We start from the raw sequence: 15,335 nt of genomic DNA on the forward strand, positions 1-15,335 counted from the left end.
AACAGCCTGGCCAGTGGGGCCAGCAGCTTTCCCTTCAGTGCCTTGAGCTGCTCCGCATCCAGTAGAAACCACGCTGTCACCTCCCTGTGGTCTTCACCAAGGAATTGCCTTCACCCAGGACCCAGCTGGGATGGAGCAGGATCCCACAAGCACCCACCGCCACTAACACCGCTGTGCTAACCCAGCCGCAACAGCAGGCTCCCAAAGAAGACCTAGGTACTTACAAGGCAACGTGTCTCGGACAAGACGGGCACACGTCGGGCAGGGAGCCAGCCTCGTCCTTCCCCCAAACAGGCGATGCTAGGAACTTGTTGCATGGGTTAGACCAAGACAGGCAGTGACAAGAAAAGTAGTCTTTTATTTCAATTAATATTTCTTGGCATTAGGCAGATATTAAATAACACTGGAATGCACAAGACTATTAACATATCGACAGCAAAAGGGAGGAGGTGTAGCCAAGTCGAGAACAGCAGTGCGAGTCACGTCACCTCAGGGCACTCAAAAGCCATTTAACGCAGCAACCACCAGAAAAGTAGGACTCCACTGAGAAATACAAAATGAGGATGAACTCCTTTCAGGTCTTTCGTTAATACAGTAACATTGGAACAATTGACAGTAAAAATAAACAAATATTTGCATTCAGGAATTAAACAGAGTGAAATATCCACAAACTGCTAGTCATGCATTTCTTTTGGAACAGCAATTTGCTAATGCATAAATATCACAAAAAAACAATCTCCAAGATTTGAATAAATCACAGACGACTAGAAGAAACAAAGCTCAAATTCTATTTTATGCCTTAAATAGATGACCTAAATATTTAAAATTTTACTTCACCATATATATATAATTTATATATATATTAAAAGAAAGTAAAGACCATTAGATAAGTGCAAGCGATTTTCCTCAAAAAGAAAATTGGAACCATGCCCAGGAAAGCTGCTTGGTGTTTTTTTTTTTCTTTTTTCCTTTTTTTTTAACTTTCTACTCCATTCAGTCCACATTTTTTTTTTACGTAGTAATTTCTGAAGCAAAATAAATTATCTACCATCTGCTATGTCGGGTAAAAGTCCTACCTAGCATCTTCTCGGGAACTACTAGAACATCACCTTTCTTATGGACTAAGTGAAGTGGTATCTCACCAGCGATTTGAACTCTTTCGTAGCTGCATGTAAACATACCTTTTGATTAACGTTTAAAATGTGTAGAGTGAATTGTAACATTACGGGGAAGCAGAAACGGAGCTGCCGAAGGAGAGCTGCACTGGTGTTAGTGAGGGGAGCGAGGGCTGGTTCGCTCGGACACACACACACACAATCTGGCAATGGGATCTTATCCGCGAAGTGTGGAGGGATGGTTGAGAAGGCATCCGTTTGCGAGCAAAGCTGAGATTCTCTGTGCACACTGTCCGCTTTAATCAGAATTGACTTGCGCTACTGGGGTCGCACTGTAACAACCGCACAATGGAGGGATCGCTCTTGGCACCTTTGATGAACTCTTCCAGCGACAGTTTACCTGAAAGGGATGAAAAACAAAACGGAAATAGTAAAAAAACAAGTCAGTTGCTGCTGCCACTGTCGCTGTAGCTTAAAAAACCCCCTCCTCATTGAAGCAACATACGTGTATTTAATCTATCACAAAGGCATTGAGGGGAATTTAGTGCAATGCACAGCAAATCCTACTCAAGCCCTTAAGCCCAGATGCATTTTTCTTCTGCAAAACAATCTAGCATAATAATTGTTATTTTTTATTTAAAAAGACAGTACCAAATATAAAAACAACTGTTCTAATATAATTTGGCAGCTTTTTGCCCAGAACCAGACTGTACAAATTACATGACACATGAACACAAGGTATGGTACCTGAACACATGTACGCTTTGAAAATTATGCCCGTATTACTACGACATTTTAAACCTAAATATCCCAACGTCTCCACTTTGCACCCTCTCAGTCTGTTGTGACGTGTAGGGCTGAGCAGTGATGACTTCTCCTGCATCTAGAAGCCACTTGCTGTGCCCTGCGGGGTGTACAGGAATGGGACCTGTTTCACGGGGCAGCAAGAAAAGCCACCCTTGGGAGAGCCACCTCTTGCCACGTATCACTCCTGAGTGTTTCTGGTCTATACATCTTCAGTTTAGGCCAGAGGCACTGGCTTGGATGGACCCTGTAACAGTCTGTAGGTCTAAAAAGGTGATCTCTGGAGGAGCAACCATGAGGAGCAATCACCCCAGCATCCCCTGGCTGCAACAGTCCTGTAGCACAGCACGGCACGGCACGGCACGGCACAGCATGGCACGGAGGAAAGGTCCCATCCGGTCTCCCATCTCTCTCATCCTGGGGTGACCCAGCCTCCTGGCAGGTTTTTCCCAAGCTCAGGACCAGTCCCCCGCACAAATGCTATCAGGAGCCTGTGAGCAGCCTCTGCCTTGCCTGCTATCACCAACACTCTCCTGCTTCAGCACTCTGAACCATGGCAGAAATAAGCTGTAGCAATATTAATGAGAAATGAAACAGTTTTCCCTATGAACCGGAGGAGACAAGCATTTGCTGCGTCCCTGACACCGTGTCCGGTGATCTCCTGTCTACCTCGTGCTCCCAGAACAACCTACCCCCAGCCTCACACAACACCCCAGGGCCATCCTTACCCAACCCAAACTGCTCTGCTTGAGCCGGGCAGGACCCACGCACGAACATCTTACACTTGGCAGCTGCCTGCTGCCACTTTTGGCCATGTACCCCCGAAGGGAGGGAGGCACAAGCTCATCGTGCCGGTTTTCACCAGCCCAGGATGCTCCCAGCCTGCCGCGGGGATGGGGAGAGGACTGAGCTCAGTGCCCAGCACCCGAATCAGGTCGAACAGGGAGGAATGAGCAAACTTTCCTCTTGTAGAAATTGGAGAAGCACAAAAACCTGTGGCACACTTCTGCCCCAATTTCTGGCTTTTAAGCTAATGTTCCCAAACCAAGCGTTTTCTTAAGTTTTTATCAGCCTGAAAAAGAGTACCCATAACTGTCAGGACATTCATTAGTTTTCCCCTCTCCTTGCAATACTTAAAAGCAAAGCACAAATCAAAATCTATTTGCAATGATGTCCAACAGTCAGATGGGGAAGAAGAAACATTTCCAGCCACCAAGAGCACACGTACTCCCCTGTGCTTGGCACTGCACGGCTTGCAGGGCTGGTATTTTACTGGGAAGAGGATGACTTTATTTCAGCAACAAAGCGCAACAGATGGAGGACGTATATAGCAGGTTTTGTGACCACTACTCTGTCGCACATCTGCATGCGCCGCTACTTTCCACAGAACAAAAATACTTCAATCATGTTATCTGAAGGCCCTCCACATGTGAAGTCAGGGGATGAAGGGCTAGTTTTGATGAAGTCAAAGGTAAATACTTGAGGACTTCGTCAAGGCCAGGAATTTGCCCCAGAAGCTGCAGCAGATGCCAAAATGGAGCCATAAAATTCTCTTAAATAAAAACCTTTCTATACATAAGATCGTATTTTTCCGGGTCTCCATATCTCAGCGCTAGGACCAAATCTTTGCTCCCACTGAGAACATCAGTAGGATATAGCTCCTGATTTCGACATGGGCAGCGGCTGCCTCAGCCGCTGCCGGGGTAATTCCCAGGGAAAGCTCCACCTCAGCTGGGACGAGAGGAAACACGTCGGCAGGCTGATGGGCAGAGGAAATTGCTCAGTTTTGCCTGTTTTTCAAGCCTAAGGAAATGAGCTAGCTCAGGTGGAGGGCTCGTGACGGCTACGCTGTCAGATAATTTATCAAGTGGCTCCATAATTGGCTTGGGAGCTGTTACATCCCCCCGACGCGCACGCTGCAATAGAGTAAACGCTGCAGGACCGTGTGTGACCATGCGTATACGTACACGCGCCACAAACATGCACAGAAAATAAGTATTATGGACCCAGGGGAAGTTTTGCTTTCAACCACATCCCTGACCCGCATTACTAATGACAAGTCCAGGACTGCAACCCTATCAAGGGCAACGGGAGCAAAACGTTGTGCCTAGTTCATGCTACGCCCAGAGAAAATAACCCAAAGACATTGGACTCAGGGGAGTTTCAGAGGAGCCTTTGCAGAAGGGGATTTACTCGCGAAATGTCAGGGAAGAACTGCTCCCCTCCCACCCCTTCGTCCCCCAGCAGGAAAAGTCTCTTGCCCGCTGCCCACTTATTCACCCTATTTGTTATCGACCGGAGATGCTTGCCGAGGCCAGGCAGAGACCAGAAGTACGGGTGGGGATATCCCTGCTCTCTAACCACCCCCAAATACCATCATCTGCTTCGACCAAGCCTGGGCTAAAAGACCTGTATTTCTATTCTAGAGCCTATGAAGGGGTTCCGGTGGAGATCCTACCATCGTTGTTTGTGTCCATCTGTCTGAAGATCTTGTCTGTTCGCTTCTCGGGAGTGGATTCATCTTCCGGCATTTTCATTACTGATGAAACCATTTTGTAGATTGCCTGAGTATTAAAAAAAAAAAAAGAAAAAGAAAAAAAGAGATAAGAAAAACACAACCCAAACAATAAAGCATCAGGACTGAGAAAAAGAATTTAAGCCTGTAGTAATAAAAAAAGGCAGCTGACCCTGGCAAGCAGCTGCAGGACTTTATAAACCAAAACAAATAGGAATTTCTGACTGCAGTTTTTTTTATTTTTCTTTCCTGTATTCATTCGCACTTCAAAAGAAGCTCCCGCACTGCTGGGTCAGTTTAACTGAAAGTCAGGGTCTAGATTCATGTAGGAGCAGGACTGAGGTAAAATACAGGAGGCAATAGTGTGTAATTCTCCTTTCTGCAACCGGGCTAAGCCATCGCCTCTTCGGCTGGCTCTCAGCATACACTCAGTTATGTATACATGTGTGGGGTGTTGTATGGATTACAGGTGAATATGAATATATCGGAATAGGGGTTGTTCTTCTTTGTAGATGGGTAAGGAAACGTATTTTCAGGCTTACAAGAATGTGAATAAAGACGACACCTCTTTAGGACATCTGCAGTCCTAGCCCTTCTCCTCAATTATCCCTGCTCAGCCCCGAGGACCAGCCACCAGGGCACTGCCTGGATGCATTTCGTGCTTCCCAGTGCCCCTTGCAGTGCACTGGAGACATTTAGCTGCAGAGCAGGCGGCAAGCAGCCCGCCAGCACGTGGGGCAGGGGCACAGGGGGCTCTGCCCCGCAGGCCCCCCCGGTACAGCCCGTGGGCTATGCGTCCCCAGCCTTGGGGAGACAAAGACATGCTACAGCCTTTCATTCGGTGCTCACGTTGCCTCAGATTTGAAGTTTCAAATTATTAATTTTGAGATTAATCAGGTCAGTCAAATTTGCATTTAGGGTTTTTTGATCCCATCAACACCCCACTAAGAAATCCCCGGGAGAGCTGCAAGATTTTGGCTGCGGGCCAGTTACACAGCACCCTGTTCGTCCCTTGGGCTCTTTCCTCATTTGCACCTCGTAGGTCCCACCATGGCCCCCAGTGTCCTTTTGGGGACCATGGGCTCAGGAGCCTCCCTGGGGCAGGAGGGACCCAGCTCAGCACATCCCTCATCTCCAGCTCCAGCTGTCTCAGGGTGAAGAGGTTACAGCAACATGAATAAAATACAAAATAGAGACAACGCCTCACCTGCACTATTTCTAGCATTTCCCCGCGGCTGATGTACCCGTTGCCGTCCAGGTCGTACATACTAAATGCCCACTTCAGCTTCTGTTCCAGCTTGCCCCGAGAGGTGACGCTCAGGGCGATGATGAATTCCCTAAAGTCAATCGTCCCGTCACCGTTGGTGTCAAAGGTGCGGAAGACGTGCTCCGCAAACTTCGACGCATCGCCATAGGGGAAAAAATTTGCGTATATTTTTTTGAACTCTTCCACAGTCAAATGGCCCGTCGGGCAATCTTTTAGGAAGCCCTTGTACCACTCCTGCAGCTCGTGGTCTGTGAACTCAGTGTTCTCACGCAGGTCCTGGAGCACCTCGGGGCGCAGCTTGCTGTTCTGCTTCCCCATCCTCTTCTGGATCCGGGTTCAGCAGCTGCAAAGCGAGAGAGCATCCGCCTGAGCTCCGGCCCCATTCGGCAGAGGGGGGCTGGGGGCAGGCAGAGCCCTGCGAGAAACACAGACCCTGCCCGGGGCAAGGGGGAAAGAGGAGAAAAAGGATGCTATACATCACTAGGAAAATATCTCATTTCATCTGGCCTCTTCTCCTCTCCTCTAGGCTCTCTCAGCTACTAGTAAGCCGCAGAAGGACAAGTTTGGGAGGGACTATTTGGGAAATATTAAACCTTATTATTAATCCTAATTATTTAGGAAATAATAATCCTTGTTATTTTATTTCTCTGCTACAATCTCACTCCTCTACCATATGGTTTGCAATGCCCAGGTCTGGATCCCAACTCTTGACCCACCCCAACAGGCTGATCTGCTGCAATGACCAAGTGGGAAGGGTCCAAGCAGCAGATGAAAAGTAAAATCCATCTATTCAGAAATGAAAGTAAGCAGGGACGAAGCGAGGGGCCGGAAGGGCAGATGGCTCCATGCCAGCTGCATTTGCATCGTCCAGATGCTCTTTGAAACCCCTTGGCTTATGGAGCATCTCCTCCCTCCTCCTGTGACAGCAGCAGCGGCACAAAGGACTTCATCCTTTCCAGCAGACCGCAACCCTCTGCCTCCCCAGACAAGCAGAGAAAAGGGCTTTTTAAAGCAAAATGTTTGGCAAAGCAACTCCTTCCAGGTTTATTGGAGTTTATGCTTTTATATAAGCTTATTCAGTAAGTTCAATATTCCCCAATGTGGGCAAAAGGGCATTTCAACCTCAGGATTTTATCAGGATTTCGGGAGGGGGCTGGGTTTGTCCCCTCCTTTGACAGTGATATGCAGGTGACTGCGCAGGGGAGACTGCCCAGCAACAGGAAAGCTCTTTCAACAAAATGAAAGATGGTCAATTTGCACTTAGGAAACAACAGGGAAAAAAAAAAGATACCATGATGTATTTTTGACTTTTATCCCTTTCAGCCTTTCATGGCTTCCCAGCAATACCAAACCAAGCTGCCAAGCAAGAGGTTGAACTGTAACTCCTTCCCCAGACTCAAGAGGTTTATTCCCAAGCTTTGCACAAAGTCACATCCAAACCCCTGTGTCTGGTCCAGCATAAAGGACATTTCTCTGCACAGCCTGTTCTGCCCCTGCTAGGCTCGCCCACAGCCGGTGCAGAAGGCAGATTAGTAACAGGCCAACACCGCGCAGCTACTTGGAAACTGCAAGAGCTGAGCAACAAAGCGTGCAGAGACTGGGAAAAACATAATAGGGGCTAAACACTTCCCAGAGAGAAAAAATCCCAGGCATGCATAAGAACCTAAAAAAAAAAAAAAAAAAAAGTTAAAGGTCAGCAAAAAATAAGTTACTCTACAGCAGAGAGATTTTCAACAGCTGAATTTAAGCTCGTTTTATTTGTGTTCCACTTAGTCTCTGCGTCGCCTCAGCAATGTAAAAAATCCACATCCTGCTCTGTGGCTCAATGCTTGGAGACAAAAACCAGCCAGCTGCTCATTAGTTCAATGCATCGGGCTTAACAGAAAACTCTGTTATCATTAGCAATTCTGTTTTCTAAAAAAGCTGCCAATATTTCAGCTCCAAAGCTTTATTTTTGTCGATTATATTGCAGAGTTTTCTCCGGGCCCCTGACACACCTCTGCTTGCTCCCAACATGCAGGGATGCTACAGCTCCCGGTCCCTGCCAGCATCATCCCTAGAAGAGCACTGGGCTGCCCTCCAGTTAAACCACTAACTCCCAGCTGCTCCCGCTGCCTTTCCATCTTTGAATCTCCCCTGCTCCAAACATTCATCCTTGCAGTGCCGAAGGCAGAAAACACAATATTCTCTGCTGCAGTCAATTTGCAGAAAACAGTGGCTTGGAGCAAATAACAGATTGACCGTGGTCCTTTTTTTAAGAGCAGAAATTGTAACACTACGTTTCTGTCCTTGGGTGAGGAGGTGCCTTTGGGTCCCATCCTTCAGTGAATCCCCTTGGCTTCATGATGCCCAGTCCAAAAGCAGTCCCTGCCTCGCTGGCAGCTGCATCAGACTTCCCTGGGAGAGGGGCAGGAGGAGCAGGAGAGCCCGCTTAATGCAGGAGCTTGACTTCAAGCAGAAATAAACTCAGTTTTAATCATGCACAGGGTTGGGGAACCATGGTAAAACTTCCAACCGGCAGTTAAAAGAGATTTGAAAAGGTTTAATGCCATTTCTCCTTGTTCCTATAATACCTTTACTATTCCTGTTCCCTTAAAAATAGAGGCCCCTAGACAACAGAGAGGTAAGATGTTAACTTCATTTATTAGATTTCACTGCTTCTACTAGCAGTAAGATATATCCTGTTATTTGGACGGATGTTCATTTAATATCAGCTTCAAAAGCTTTATATGCAAGTAGTCTTTGCATTCAACAAATTACAGGTTATTTCAACCCTTCTTTCTCTTTTACATATTTTTGTATCAGAAAAGTAACGTGCAATGCTCTAAACACAACCCTTTTTTGCAAATGAGCTTTCTGAAAGGCTTCATAATGTGTTCAACCCAAATGTAACCCTGCAGTTGTTGTAACCAATTTGTTACGAATAATTAAATAACCAACATTAATTTATTAAAGCCCATCTAAAAAAAACCAGCTTCGATGTGAATTGTGTTGCAGGTAGCTCCTCCAAAATGAAATGCCTAAATATCTCATTAATCATGACAGCAACCCCTGCTGCTGGCATCCAACTGACATTTCATTCGATTGCTATAAAATGCTTTCATCAAATCACTTTCCAGAGGCTCAGCGGCTGATTTAGCCACAAGACCACTCGGAGGATGGCTGCTAATGGAAATCACAGGGAGTGGGTCTGGGATGCTCAGGTCAGTCCTGTGATTAGAGCTGTGGGGTTGTTTTTTAACGAGCCTATACCAGCCAAATCACTCACTGCAATGGGTGTAGAAGGCAAGGGAGGGGAGACATCCTTGCACCTGATGTGGCCCCGGGGCAGTCAGCAGAGACCTAACTCCAACACAGCCTGCCCGTCCCTCATTTCCACCACGCCGGGGTGAAATCCAGGGAAGCAATGCCACACACATTGCAGCGAGGTCCGTCCCTGCTTAGCGTGATGAGCAAAAGCCCTCCGAGCATCCAGCACTATCATGGCAGTAATAAAAATAATCACAGGAATGCCCTTGAGGTGATCAGCCAAGGAAAAGCTCAGAAGTGTAACTGCAGACCAGTAGACTTCACAAATATATCATTGCTCGTGAAAGCAATACTCAGTCGTGTAAGGCTCAAACAGAGGACAATGCAGATGCAATTTTGTTCCCGTTTCACACCAAAACTTTTGTTAAAATTATGTGGTGCTGCTGCCTGCCTGCAATAGGCTAGAAACTGAGATGTCAGAGAACTCCTACCTGAATATACCCTCTGTCCTTCTAGGCTCACCAAAAATAAGCAATAATGTCATAACAAAAGCCTAGCAATGAGAAAAAAGGTCTTCTACTGAGGCCAAGACGCACACCAGTTATGCAGCAACACGGCGAGTAACTGTAGCTAACTCTGAAACAGCTAAAGTAGCAATTCTGTGTTTTTACCAATAGATGGACTGGTTGTCAGCATCCATGCACAGAAGTATTTGAAGTACTTGTAACAAAGCTCAGTGCATCCTACTTTTACATGAACTCTCTGTCAACCACCAGTTACTGCGGGTAGAAGCGTTCTCCGAGCAAGTAACCCAGAAAGCCGGAGACCAACCCGGCTTTGTCACCGCAAACCTTCTGAAGGCAAAAACCCCTCAAACTGAACTCCTGATGGCATCCTCTTAGAGCATCAGTTACGGCTGCAAAAGGAGGAATGACTCCTTAGAGATGCACTTCCTTATGCAAAGCCCCTTGGATACTGATTTAGTGTTAATAAAAAGAAGAAAATTGATGAAATGCCTGTCTGTAGGACTGAGTTGCTCTCCAGCAGAGAAAGACAGTGCACAGAGAAATAGAATAAATACTCTTCATATTATCTGAGCTATCTGCTTTGCAGGGGAAAATCTAGCACCATCTCTCTTGCAGCACTCACCAACTCAGTCAACGCACAGATGTATTTAAGAAGACTCCAGCTCCCATGGGCCAAGCTGCAAGAGGGAGATGGATTCTCGGGCACCCCAGCTAGCAACAAATGCCTAGCGGTAAGAAAAGATCATGTAGCAAATAGGCTGTAAAATGGGATTACAACAACATCCTCTGGACCATGCTTTGATCAGGGCCGGTCAACGGGTGTGATCTGAACTGGGAGGGGAAATGTGTAATTACATGGGCCTGGGACAGATAATGAACTCCGGAGTAAAGAGCAGATTTTGTTACATGTTTTAATGCCAGTATCCTAAGCAACGAGCGTTGCAGTAGAGAAGGCACAGGATATACAAACACGTTGCTATAGATATTTGGTCCTGCCTGGTACACTCATGTGAACTTCTTTCCTGCCCTGCAGCAAAAGCAGCGCCGACGCTCACACACCAGCCACCGCAGCACCCGCTTCATCTTCCCAAGCTGTAGACTCGGAGCCAAAAGTAACACCTTTTGATAAAGTTTGAAGTGCAACAAGGAATAGCTTCACCTCTTGAAAAGTTAACAACAGAAGCAGCAAGACAAAAGAGAAACCTCAATCAATAATGCCAAAAATTCAAACCCTGCAGAAACGCTGCGGGGTTGGAGATGTGAAAGGCTGGCATCAAGAGGAGCTGAAGCTCCTTCCTCTGCTGCCTTTGGGGAAACAGAAAGAGAAACGAAACCTGACGAGCGAAGAACAGACCATACTAAATAAATAAATGGGCTTTTAAAATTTTTCACTTTCAATGATTAATCACGCTTTTATTTAAATAAGTAACATTGCTTACTTGCAACTTATTTTCAAGTTAAATCCTTTTCAGAAGCTTATTTTAAAAAGTGGGTAAAGGGGAAGGACCACCCCCTGTATCACCCACATTTTCAGTTCCAGAAAACTCAGTAACAATTCAGGTATGTACACTGAACGTCCTTCCAAAAGGCACAGTGAATTGGTAACAGACCTCGAGCCACCTTACTTTGTAAGTTTATCCATAAACACGTACCCAGGAATCGTGTAGTCTTGAAAACCCAATTCCATGTCTGGGATGAAAACCCTTTATCGATATCCACCTACCCCCAGCTCGCCAAAGAAAGATATAATCACAAAGAATCACAGAATCATTAAGGTTGGAAAAGACCTCTAAGATCATCGAGTCCAACTGTCAACCCAACACCACCACGCCCACTAAACCATGTCCCTAAGCACAGAATCATTAAGGATCCAATCCTGCAAATAGCTATGACAGAGGAATATTTCCAGGCTGGCACATTGATTTCATGGAGTCAGCTGCAAGGGCTGAAACCTAAGAAATTCACTTACAGGTCTCTGGATCGCTCCTGTCCATTGAAGTCACTTTACTTGAGATTATATTCCTGATTTACAGGGAAAAATGAATTAGTCTCTGACATTGAGCATCAATGCATTAACCCGAGAACCATTTTACGTTCGTATCATCAGTATGCAGTGCAGAGGCATTTGCAGATGATAGCGGCAGTATCTTCCCAGCCGCTGCAGTCACTGCAACGAGCCGGGGCACGCCGGTACCCGCTGCGCGTGCTGACACTGACCCCCATCACCAGGAGATGAGAGCTTGTCGTTGAGGGCACGGTTACAAATTCACTGCAAAGAAACAAAAGAACCACAAAACACTCCCAGACATTCATGAATTGCTGCTAATGAGGAAAAAATGAGACCTGCGTTGGGACCAGAAAAGTGGCAGTTCTTCGGGGAGCTCTCCATAATGTTCTCCAGCTCAGGGAGGAGAGCTTATTACTGTAAAGGGCAAATATTCCCAATGCAATAAGAAAAGCCCAGAAATCTTTTGAGTAAATTAGGAAATTGGGTTAATTTGGGTGGGAGCGGATTGGGTAGCAATGCAGCTTGTGATTGCAGACAGGAAAAGAAAATCATGAGTGGATTTTCCTCGTCTCCTCCCTTTGCCCTTTCCTTTTTTTTTTTTTTTTTTTTTTTTTTTTTAAACAAAACCAAGGCAGAAGCAGCCAGCCCTATTTTGTCTCAGACGCTGTGCAAAGTTGGCAAGGCTTAAAAAAAAAAACATTACAGTTTGTTTACACAATATTACAGAGCAAGGAAAACATGTCAGCACAATGTCTTAGCACACAAGGTCTTTTTCTGAGAAGGTTGGGTTGCATGAGGAAAAACCCACGTCATGTTCACTGAAGATACTATTGTGATACATAATTTTAAATAAAGCTCTGTGAGTGCAGGCCTGCATGATAGGGAAAGGTGCCTGATGCGAATGGGAAATCAGAGAAAACATTGCAACCTTTTAGAAAAAGGGAAGAAAAGTGTCAAAAATCAGGACAGGGCATTATATTTTTAATGTAATTAAAACCACAGAATTAGCACGGTTGGGCTGTTTGGTCATTGGATTTTAAAAGTTTCATACGATGCATTTATTTAATTGATGAAGGTAAATCACAGAATAATTCTCTACAGAATAATCGCAGCCCTGGGAGAAAGGAAGCCTGATTAAACTTCAGATGAATTAGCCAAAATATGGCAGTATCAAGAGCCAGCCAACGGCACCGGAGCAAACCCCATAGCGTCAGAGCCATTCACCTGGAGAAGATGGAGAGTTTGGGGACAATGACACTTGTTAAAGAGACAGTGACAGACGATAATCAGCCCTCAGGGGCTGGTCTGCAAGACCATCCTCGCTGCTAATGACGCCTAAATTAAAAAAAAAAAGTGATCTGACATCCTTCCCCCGGTACTGTGCTGAGGTACAGGGGCTGCAGGAATCAAGGGGATTTCAGGGTAGCTAATTTGAAACAGGGAAGGGGAGAGGGTTAGGTTCGTTTTCAAAGAGTGGAAAGAAACTTTTTTTTCTTTTTTAAAAAGCATTTTAGCAGAGGTGTGCTTAGTAAAAAGATGCTCAAAAAAGTGGTTTTGGAGATACGCCAACTAACTAACTTTAACAAAAATTCAACCAATATTTATTGAAGCTTAATTAAAAATACTGAAACACTGGGGGGCAGAAAATCAACCAAAAGTAAAAGACTGTTTGCCACTAACTTTTCATCCACCAAATACACAGCTATTGCTAACAATTTCTACTACTAGCCAATTTTTTGTTCCAAAAATCTCAAATCTAATATAAATGCATCTATTTTATTTTATTAAACTAGCTTTCTAAATGAGCTTTTTTATTTTTTTTTTTACACAGATCATCACTTTAAAATAGTACAAAAGCCACTTGTTAACTTCCTTGTAAAAATACACATTAAACCAAAATTCTTCTCAAAACACTGTTCTCTTTCCCCTTCAGTGGCAACCACTAATGATAGTAACCTAATTATTTCACACCTTTATTTTCCTGTTTGTTGAATGAAAAAAACACTGAAGTTAAAAATCTAAAGGCAAACCTAGAGTTCAACTTTTTTTTTTCCTTGCAGAGGTGTAAAAACCCTGTGAAATAAAAACTCTGTAAAATAACTACACGAGAGCATCCCACCCGTACGGAAGGAACCTGGTTCTGCTGGATGCAGCGATTCAGGCAGCAGAAGACCGAATCTTCTGCTGGTAGGAATCAGCCCAAGCTCTACGCTAGCTGAGGATATTACTCGAGTCTTGGTGCAGGTGACTGCACCAGCCTCACAGGGATTTTTTTTAATTTAATTTTAAAATCAAGGAGCCAAAAGTGCAGAGACTACTATCACGTGCAGGAAAGCCATGTCCCCAGCACACATCTTGGACAAGAGCATCACATGAGGAACGTGATATGAGGTTCATGCTCAGGTTAGTATCAGGGCAACCACAAACCTTCGTGCCTTGAGAACACAACACCAAACACCTTGTATTGAATTACAGCAAAATCTATGCTGGGATGTGGACGCCTAGCCGGGGCAATGTCCTGCTGTCCTCCTGGGATGGCAAGGTCTGCCCATGCCAAGGCACACCCGGGCTGGTGGCTCCCCACAGGCAACGTGTGCGAAGGCACACGCGGGTGTTTGCCCAAGGCAGTGCCTCGGTGGTGTGAACTCCAGACCCGAACTTCGTAGGCATGAGCGGGGCATTGGCGTTCCTGTTAGGTGGATCCTGAACACAAAGTGCCACTTTCTATACCCATTGCAGACGAGATGGACATCCTTGCTTGATCAGTGGTGATATGACAGACCATCTCTCCGGCCATACATGATACTCAGTGATAAAAGTAATACACCCTCTCACCTCTTACTTCAGTTCCCATCATTAAAAATTGGAGAAGATCTCCAGAAAACAGGAGACATCATATTATTTTGGGACTAGTTCCTACAAAATCAGTACAAAAATGGGCAACACCCCTTCGCTGAGCTGTCAGGGACTGTGCTTGCTGGACTCTCCCAGCCGCTGAGTCCAAGGCAAGCAGAGGCTGATGCAGCAGCATGGCAGGACACTTCCAGTCCCAGCCCACAGGCTAAGTAGTTTCAACCTCCATTAATTCTGAACACTCAACCGTATGATTTGCTTTTAAGTGCGTTCACTATAAATTATGCATAAGAGCAATACGACTGTCTGTCTCAGAGAAAGGGAGTGTTCCATATCAGAGGAGACAGCTGAAGATCCTCCAGACACACAGTGACATTTTTAGGGCCACCAAGAACAGCCCTATGAAAATCCTTTCTCTCCTCTGGCATTTCTGCATGGCATTCAACACTCGAATGCAAATCATCTCGGAAGCAAACCATGCAATCCGCATTCAAGACATCACTTTTTTCATTAACCTCCACCACGGGGTTCCATCTCCAGCAACATCCACACCAAATGTGCTTTTCTGAGCGCCGCGGGTGAGGGCTGCCTGGAGCTGAGTCTCTGTCAGCAGGCTCGGCAAGACAGTAAATGGAAAATCAAATCATGTTGAACTTTATATTTGTATCTAAGTGATGCCAGTAGTGGCCAAATGGGTGTATTCTGTCCCTAACTGGGTAGGGCAACAGGAAGGAGATGCAATGGGTTTGAAGCAGGAAGTACCCCAACAGGCGTGGGATGAGAAAAACTGACCTCCACCTGAGACCACACACGGGGCACATCCTGTCCCACCGCCTTGGTGCCGCATCGGTGAAGGTCTCGACTGGAAAAACAGGAAATGAGTGACTTCTCTCAAGAGCGATGTTGAAGGTGGACATTCATGGGGAGAGAAGGGGATGAGGGAGAAAACTCACTCCTGGTACTACCTTAAGGTCTCTCTTTCAGATGGCACTATCTT

The 15,335-nt window shown here is 45.7% G+C and overlaps 1 protein-coding gene across 2 annotated transcripts in view; it reads right to left on the reverse strand.

Annotated features, from left to right (window-relative positions):
* Window positions 1-338: 338 nt before the first annotated feature.
* HPCAL1 (hippocalcin like 1) overlaps window positions 339-15,335 on the reverse strand; it is a 66,087-nt gene continuing 51,090 nt past the window's right edge. For both annotated transcript variants that reach the window (XM_075145062.1, XM_075145061.1), the window contains 3 exons: window positions 5,642-6,044; window positions 4,378-4,483; window positions 339-1,515 (listed from right to left, as the gene is read on the reverse strand). In XM_075145062.1, coding sequence (XP_075001163.1) covers window positions 1,418-1,515; window positions 4,378-4,483; window positions 5,642-6,019 — 582 coding nt within the window. In that variant the 5' untranslated portion in view covers window positions 6,020-6,044 and the 3' untranslated portion in view covers window positions 339-1,417. The remainder of the gene's footprint in view (window positions 1,516-4,377; window positions 4,484-5,641; window positions 6,045-15,335) is intronic.

The sequence above is a fragment of the Calonectris borealis genome, chromosome 3 (assembly GCF_964195595.1).
Source record: "Calonectris borealis chromosome 3, bCalBor7.hap1.2, whole genome shotgun sequence".
Classification (NCBI taxonomy): Eukaryota; Metazoa; Chordata; class Aves; order Procellariiformes; family Procellariidae; genus Calonectris; species Calonectris borealis.